This window comes from Rhincodon typus, chromosome 28 (genome assembly GCF_021869965.1).
Source record: "Rhincodon typus isolate 14 chromosome 28, sRhiTyp1.1, whole genome shotgun sequence".
NCBI classification, from domain to species: domain Eukaryota; kingdom Metazoa; phylum Chordata; class Chondrichthyes; order Orectolobiformes; family Rhincodontidae; genus Rhincodon; species Rhincodon typus.
This window is the reverse complement of record NC_063359.1, coordinates 598,457-607,582: the sequence shown is the minus strand read 5'-3', so window position 1 is coordinate 607,582 and position 9,126 is coordinate 598,457. Positions and strand designations below refer to the sequence as shown.

Below are 9,126 nucleotides of genomic sequence, written 5' to 3'. Positions count from 1 at the left end.
GAAACGTCAGCCTTCCTGCTCCTCTGATGCTGCTTGGCCTGCTGTGTTCATCCAGCTCTACACCTTGTTAGCTCAGATTCTCTAGCATCTGCAGTTCCTACTATCTTTGAATCCCTTCGATCAGGTTAAGGCTCTTCCACAGTACTAGAGTTGCTGTTATTGAATTCTCACATACTCCTGTGCTCACTAACTAATAATGGTAGTACTTTGAATGTAAGGACAATATTACAATTGCCATCATCTTTTGCAAATTCCTACGTGGCCTTAACCTTCTTATCTCTGTAATCTCTCCCAGTCTCTCAACTTTGCAAGCTATCATTTCTTTTCCTATTCTGGCCTTCCTCGGCATCCTCGATTTTAGTCGCTTCTCTATTTATGGCTATGTTTTTAGCTGCTTGAGTTGCGAGCTCTGGAATTCACACACTGGGAGCCAATGTGGGTCAGCAAGGAAAAGATCATGGGTGCATTGGACTTATTGCCAGCAGGAATACATCAGAGTTTGGATGATTTCAAGTTTCTGAGATACAAGATCAGACCTGCTATGAGGGACTTCTAGAACTGCCAAGTTGGAGGTCCAGTTCCTGAATCTAGAATATATTGGAACTTGATGGCTAGTACGTTGTACAATCATCTTCCCTGTTTCCTTTAATAGCCAGGCTTGAAAACCATCTGGTCCTGGAAATTTGTTCAATATATTCTCCATTAAGTTCTTAAAATGCTACATCTTAATATTGGTGAAACTACCTTAGTTCTACCAGATCATAGGACTGCACTCTCATTGGAGACATGACTGGAGGTAAGTTTAATGTGAGGCTCATCAGTGTTCAGGAGAGTCCTTTATGGTGACTTCAATTGGTGCAGGATTGGACTCACACTGTCGGCATCACTTTGCATTACAAACCAGCCATCCAACTAACGTGCGATAACTGACAGGCCATTTGGATAAGTTTAAGATGATCAGACCTCACTGACATGGTTTTGTCTTAAACTTCCTACTCTTAAGTTAATTCTAGATTCCTATGTAATGTTGACATTTTGTCCTTTTCCTCTATTATGAAGATGGTTTGGAAGAACTAATTTATCAAGTCTGTCATTTCCTTATTATGTGATTATGCTTTCAGTTGCATATTTCTTTAACTGATCCATGTTCTCCTTCACCAATCTCTTGATTAGTTTATAAAGCATTTACTTGCTTTGATATTCTTTACATTTTTTTGCATGTCCTCTACTTTAGGTCTTGTTACTTTGTGTTTCTTTTTATTGCTTTTTCTATCTCTCAGTGCACTGGATTTTAGCTTCTTGCATTTGTATAACAATCTTCTTTTAGCTTGAACTTTTCTTCAACCTCACTTGATGACTATGAGTATTACTATACTAGTGGAACCATTCCCTTTTTTGGGTGCGGACTGATTTTGCATTGTACCCAACAATTCTTTGAATGCTTCGCACTATTGATGAATTCATCTTAGTTTACTGCAGTTAGTTCATTTCCCCTTCTATTGATGTTTCTTATTTAAATGTGAGACCCTGATTTTTGAGTCTTCCTCTTAAGCCTGATATTATATTCAGTCATATGATTCCTGTTAGCCATATTTTACCTGCATTTACCTCCCTTTGAACCATGACCTGCTTAATGGCCATTAACCCACAAGCTGCTCTCTGCAGTCTCACCCACGTGCTGTATTGTCTTCTATGCATTGCTCTTTATTTAATACAGCATAAAAATATATGTCCTCAGATTGAGGCATATCTTCAATGAACAGTTCTGTGTGAAACATCCTCACAAGGGCTAGGGACCAATGGCTATCATAGTACAACAATGTTCCCTCACCATCTCGTTCAAAGACCCATGCTCATGCCTGGAGACATGAGTGCAGATTCTACTAGAGCAGCAGGGGAAATTCAAATTCAGTTAATTTGGAATTAAATACTAGTCTTCCTCATGGTGTTATAAAAGTACCAAGTTATCATAAAAACCCAATTGGTCACTAATGTCCTTCAGCAAAGGAAATCTGCCATCCCTATCCGGTTTGACCTAAAAGCAATTCTGGAACCAAAGCAAACTGTTTGACTCTTAGCTGCCCTCTCAAATGGCCTTGCAAGCCAGTTAATTGCATCAAACGATTGTATGCTGGTGCCCAACTCCTACCACTTAAGTTTGAATCATCCATAACCACACTAATGCACTTCCTCACAAGGAGATGTATCTCAGTCTTGTTGAAGTGCAACCCATGCCTTTTACATAGAAGGAGTGTGAGAGAATACTCATCACTTGCCTGAATGAATGCAGCACCAACAACACTCAAAAAAAACTTGTTACTATCCCAGTTGAGGCAGCCTCTTTAATGTGTCCTATCTACCTTCTTTAACATTCACTCCCTTTACCACTGGCAGTGTGAACCATCTACAAGCAACTCACCAAGGATCCTTCTGAATCCATGATCTGAACATCTCGAAGGAGAAGGGCAGTGTATGCATGGGAGCAAGTCCATCTGCAAATTCCCCTTCAAGTCACTTAGTTCTGACCAATCTTCAGTATGACTTGTGATAACAGCAACCATTCCTTTCTAATGACCCTGTTTGTTTAACAAAATTAAGTACCATCCATTCTCTATCCAATATTAACAATTCACTAATTAAAATTTACTCTTTCATGACCATTCGTGACTTGGACATCCGTATTAATTCTCCCTTCTCTGTTTCTGTGACCTTGCTGTTAGGGAGTTCTGAGATTTTGACTCGGTGACATTGAAGTGACAGTGATATATTTCCAAGTCAGGTTAGTGAGTAGCTTGGAGGGTAACTTGCATGGGCCTGGTGTTCATGTATCTGCCCTTGCCTTTCTAGATGGTAATGGCCATGAGTTTGGAAGCCTCTAAGGAGCTTTGGTGAGTTGCTGCAGTGCATCCTCTGTGTGTCTGTGGTGAAGGGAGTGAATGTTAAATGTGTAAGGTGTGGTACCTGTAAGTGGTGTGCTTTGACCTGGATGGTGACACGCTTCTTGAGTACTGTTGGAGGTGCACTCATCCAGGCAAGTGGAAACTATTCCATCACACTCCTGATTTGTGCCTTGTAGATGATGGACAGGCTTTGGAGCGTCAGGAGATTACATGGTGCAGGATTCCCAGCCCCTAACATGTCCTTGTAGCTCCACAGTATTTATATGGTGACTTCAGTTCTGTGTCCTGTCAATGGTAACCTTCATGATGTTGATAGTGAAGGATTCAATTAAGGTAATACTATTGATTCTCAAGGGGCAGTGGTTAGGTTATCTATTATTGGTGTTGGTCTTTGCCTGGCAGTTGTGTTGCATGAATGTTACTTGCTGTTTGTTAGCCCTAACCTGGGTATTGTCCAGGTCTTGCGGCATTGAACACACTGCTTTATTGCTGCTTAATGTTAACAAATAAGAAATAGCGCAGGGAGAGAGATTGATAATTCTGGGCATTTTCTATCAACCCAAATTATTTTGTTCATGGACTTGCTGGTGAGACCAGCATTTGTTGCCCATCCTTAATTACCCTTTAGCTGAGTGCTTTGCTGGGCTGTTTCTGAGGGCAGTTAAGAATTTGGAGTTGCATTTGGCCCGAATAGATAAGGATGGCAGATTTTCTTGGGTATGAATGATCCTAATGGGCTTTTATAACAATCAATGGTAGTTCCGTGGTCACCGTGACTGAGACTGGTTTTCAGTTCTAGAATTTTTTAATTGAATTTAAATTCCACTGGCTGACATCCTGGAATATGAACTGATGTCCTGAGAGCATTAGCCTGGGACTCTGGATCACTAGTTCAGCAAAGACCTTTACACTATTGTCTCCCTAGGGAATCAAACTAATTAAAATTATAAAATGTCTGAAAAGATTACATGCAATTATTCACTTAACCTTGATTTAAATCCTTTGTGTTGTCCAGAATCTAACCAGCAGAAAACAGGAAATGTCAGGAAGGTTTTTTTCACTAAGGAATAGTGATTCTGTGGAACGGATTATTGATACCAGGGCAGGAGGAAGAAACTTGAGACAACTTCAACGAAGAATTAGGTAGAGATCACCAGAGAAACCATATGTGAGGGAAGTTAGATGTGCAGAAGGGCTTGTGTTTTCTGAGCTTGTTAATTGATGCCGATGGCTAGCCACAGAGCTGCTGCTTATTCTAGGGATATGCTGGAATAATCCCCTCCTTCTGTTCTCTTGCTACTCTGAGATGGTACGGGAACAACAACAGTGATTCATCCTCAGACATGACCTATTCTGGCATTTCATGCAGGCACAGCCTGATGGGATTCACTCTGGGTTGGAGCTGCACTGACACTGGCAGCAGGAACTTTCTCATGTTCCAACATGCCCATTTCTGCTTGCTATCTCCCAATCACAGCCTGAAAAGATCAGGAGCTCCTGGGCTAGGGAACAGTGGGTATGAATCCACATGCTGTTGAATGTTATACCCTTGTCAAAGTTTCTGAATACTTTAGTTACTTTTGTCTGAATTGGAAACAAAAATCCGATATGATCTTGAGTGGTTGATTAAAGTGGGGAATGTAATATTGTGTTCCATCTGAGCTGTATAACAATGGTGGGTACAATGCAACTGTAAAGTGGGAAAGTTGATTATTTTCTTCCATTCCGGGATTGAGAGCCCTTTGTCTATCAACTGACTGGGATGGGTACTCCAAGAGTTATTCCCCTGCCTAGAAGTGGCTGTCCTGATTCCTGCAGCCCATGGTATTTGAATGAGTGGAATTGGCTGACTGCAGCCTCTCTGGTACATGCCTATAACCTTTAGGAAGACATCCAAACTGTTGTTCCAAGGAGAAACTGCTGGGCCTCTGTGTTATAAACAAATACTGTTGATTGCTAACAAATCAATAGCATTGGTTTGAGACACTGAATATGTTTATTCTATTGAATCACAGGCTGCCTTGCTGATTATAAAGTTGGACCTGCAGCCAGAGCTGGATATGGAGCAGGTAAGCAAACCATTGCAATTATTGGATTGAAAGAGAAGAGCAACAAAATCCACAAATCCCAGTCACTGCTAGTAATGAATCTTCAGTAATGGGAGATTTGACTTCACTAAAAGTCCAGATGGTGTCATAGCTTTGTTGGCATTAGGACTTCTGGAAGAATGAGCTAGAGTGTTCTGAAGAACTGGAAGGGAGGGCAAAGTTGCTGTTCAGCTTGGTATTCACAATGCTTTTTCAGTGTTTAGTCACATTCCTAGATCAATGTTCTGTTATGCTTTAAATGACATGAACCAAGGGACAATGGGTTTAAGGTACAGTCCTCTTATTCCTGACACTGGAAGTTGACTTCAGCTTGGATTGTTTGATCAGGCCACCTCTTCCTGTCCACGCCTCTCTAAACCCATTTACTGCTTCTAATTTCTCACTCTGCTTATCCGCATCTGGCACTGGATAAACTGAAATTTCTTACAGTTAAATGCAGTAAAATAGTGAGAAGTCAAATTGCAGGGGGCCTGCTCAGAAATTCATGTCAATTGGAGCTTCGAGATAGCCGAGGAAGCCCATATGTAACTCAGTTTGCCTACAAATGCAATGTAAGTCAAAAACAAATGAAAATGTAGTGATGCTGTAAATTTGTCTATGGCCTGACCTTGTACATTAAAAGCTATTGAAAAACATTAGGAGATAGATGTAGGAAAACTCAACAATTGTTTTCTGCTTCGCTTGCTGTCATGGAATGAGTGTGATGCAGTGTGCTATGTTGTCAGTGCAATCAAACAACTTATCTGTATTTCTGTGTTTCATTGCAAAATCCGGGAGCATCTTACACTCTCTAACTTCAGCTGGGGAAACAGGCAGGTGAGAGGGTGGGCATTCATTGGACTCTTCAGGGTCATTGGGCTCATTGGTTAAAGACCATGCCTCATCTGTGCTTGCTGCATCCTTAGTTCGTTGTGCAGCATACGATGCTGTCCACCTTAGTTTCGCCTGTTGTCTCTGTTGGAATTTCCATGCTGGCCTCCTGCAGGTGAGTGAAAAGAGCCTCATGGTTATATCTTGCCTTGGTCCCTGTCATTATTGGTGTCTTGCATGGCCCTAGCCTGTTTGAACCCAGTGCAGTTTGAAGTAGTTGACAATTGTGGCTTCCATCATCATTACCCAGCCCCCTTTATCATGAACATTTGAATTGTACTCCTTCTTATCGATGGCCTTGATAAACAGGGAGATTAACTGCTGTTAGTTATTAAGTTGCTAATCAGCTCCTGATATGTTGGCTGGAGTTTGGCCCTTTTCACCTACACTGCATTTTGTCTGTAATCACTGCACTTTTGATTTCTCAGTTTTAGCCATACTTGGAGGGTTTGATTGAGCTTTCTTGACATCTTGACATCAAGATCTTGACATCAAATGATGGCTTGCCTGTCAAGTGTGACCTAACTCTGTTCTGATTGCTTGGTGAGGTCATATTTCAAGATTGCGTGGGTTTAGCCAAGCCAGAGTTACTGTTGTAGAATGTCAGATGATCATGGGCATTGTTCAGTTGAACTTCCTATTCTGTCATCCTATTGCTGAGCAGTGTGCAGTGTTCTCACAGACCATTGGTGTCAGGAGCTACCTCCTGAGAGGGATAGCATACATCATTCAGAATTCACCCCAGAACTTTGCAGGGGCATCAAGAAGCTGCAGCCACCAGAAGTTTCTGAGTCGTGAGAATGCACTGAAAAATGTACTTGACTGATCGGGGAGTGAAACGCCTTCTATTTGACAGATGTTGCCAGGGAGCTCTAATGGCCAAATATATGCAGTCAATTACAGTTCTTTTAATCAATCTGTTTTAATATGTTATGATACACCTCTGGGGTAAGTGAGACTTGAACCAGGACCTTCAGGATAAGAGGTAGGATGGTATCAATGTTCACAGACCCTGTTTCTCTGACCTGGTTAGAATTCATTGGTCCTTCTGAAGAGGGAATTGGTCATGTCACACATACAGCTATGTGTTGCAGCCTGGGAAATACCACACTTGCCTTCATGGAGCCTTGAAATCGGGCTGTGGCATAGATGTTTGAAAGTGCCATTACTTTGAGAGTGACTGGCATGGGGTTCCTCCCAAAGTCTTTTGGCATCAGGTCTTGTTGTCAGAGTTCAGACAAAATAATAACCTGTTCCTAAAAAAGTCAGAACAGTCTCTGGCTTTGCCTGTTGAAGATTTGGTGGCAGTTAGTACACAGACTGAAGGTGCACTAATACATTGTTGCTCTCTAGTAGTGAAGACGGCCATAATCAGGTTCCCCCGTACTCCCTCTCCCTTGGCTAGAGCCAGCTGATGGCTTTGTGGTTTATGTTGTGATATGACCAAGATCCTGCACAGGTAAATCCTCTCCTGCATGACCTGAAGTTGGAAAAAGGTTGGGTATATGAGACCCATTGCGGGTCCATAAAGCAAATGGTGTGAGGAAGCAGCGATTTAAGCTGCTCTTGGTTATGCAGCTTCTGTTCCTACGCCAGTTGCAGCCAACCAATGGGAATGTATCGGCCACACCCAGAACTCCTTACAACTGACAGTGCCCCCTTTCACAACAACCTGCTCTCCTGTGAGGTAAAAGCCACCGAGCAACACCTGACCTCCAACTAAATAGCAGTTTCTTACTAGCCCCGTTGGTAGATATCAATACTGGAGACCATTCACCTCTATGTCACTCTTGAGCTTTTTTCCAGTTGTCTTGACCCTCTCAACAATACCCTGTACTTTCCCCTCATCATCCTGCTGCATCCTTGACTTAAGAGCCAGTGATTCTCAATCTGACATCTCTGATCTTTTAACCAGTTTGTCGTCATACTGGAACCCTCCCATTCCCCACTCCATCATCCTTCACCTGCCTTTGCTTTCCCATGGCCCTCCCTAGGAGAGGATTGAGCTTCTCTCCTGCAATGATCTGCTCTAATTTCATGGATCCTCTTCTGTAACTGTTCTTGTGCCATGTATGGTGCAGTTGCCTCACCTGGACCCTGTTACAATGAGTTTGGAGGGGAACAGATTCCTTCTCCTGTCCCACTTAATTAATTGCAACAAATTTTGAAATGTAAAGAAAGGCGATATTGCCTTGTATCCAGAGCTGTCCCAAGGGAAGGGCTTATTAGACTAATTGAGCCGCATGCTGGGACCAAAGGCACCTGGAAAACAAATGCAAGGGTGATTTCAATTTTCTGCATGATGTGAAGAAACTCGGTGAAATGACAGGTGATCTAAGAAAGCAATGGAGAAACAGAAAGTGCTGGAGAAACAGAAAGTGCTGCAGAAACTCAGCAAATCTGGCAGTATCTGTGGAGAAACAGAGTTGATGTTTCAAATCTGAAATGGCTTTCTTATGAACTATTTTCTCTAGTTAATAAAGGAAAATGTTGGTAGATCCCAGAGACTCCTTTGAGAGCTCTTGGCTTGCAGCAATGAAGACTTCTCCTGTAGAAACCCTTCACTTGTGGTAATAAGATATTCCATTGGGTTTGTAACTCTCAAACTTTGATGACATTGATTCCAGAAGAAGGAGAAGGGAAAAGTCTGTTGCTCCAGGCAAGATCTCTGACTCTGTCATCTTTGATATCTTTACTGAAACTAGGTACATGTCACTTCCCTGTAGGTTTTGTAGATTGTGACTCCAGTCAAGCAACTTGCATTCTTTGCAAATGCACCATTTTCCCCTGCTACAAATAGTTTCCTTTGGTTTGCTGTGCTCTTTCTTTAAAAATAAATCCAAGATAGATTTATAGCCAGTTAGGGGCCCGGATCCAGACACTGGATCCATCTGGCAAGTAGCCCTCACCCAACTGCCAACCTGCCACCAAGGGCAAAACTCACTGTCACCCTATTCCCTCACCCAGCTATCATACTATTACCTACCTGCCATACTACCCTCTCACCCACCTGGCACTACACTCCCACCCCAACTCGCCCATTATTTCCCTCCCACATGGCACCTTTTCACTCATCTACCTGGAAGCCTACCTTCACCCACCAGGCACCCTGCCCTGTCTCCCCCTCTGCCCTCTCCTGGCACCCTATCCCCCTCCTCCTTCTGGCAATCTGACCTCCACTCCTCTTCTGACACCCTGTGATTCCCCTCCTCATCCTGGAACCCTGTGTTTCCCCTCCTCATCCTGGA

General features: G+C 42.7%; 1 protein-coding gene across 1 annotated transcript in view; it reads left to right on the top strand.

The window, feature by feature from the left end:
• Window positions 1-9,126, top strand: part of LOC109924898 (exonuclease mut-7 homolog) — an 86,571-nt gene that overhangs the window by 6,499 nt on the left and 70,946 nt on the right. Inside the window, 1 exon segment of the mRNA XM_048613336.1 lies at window positions 4,916-4,969. Coding sequence (XP_048469293.1) covers window positions 4,916-4,969 — 54 coding nt within the window.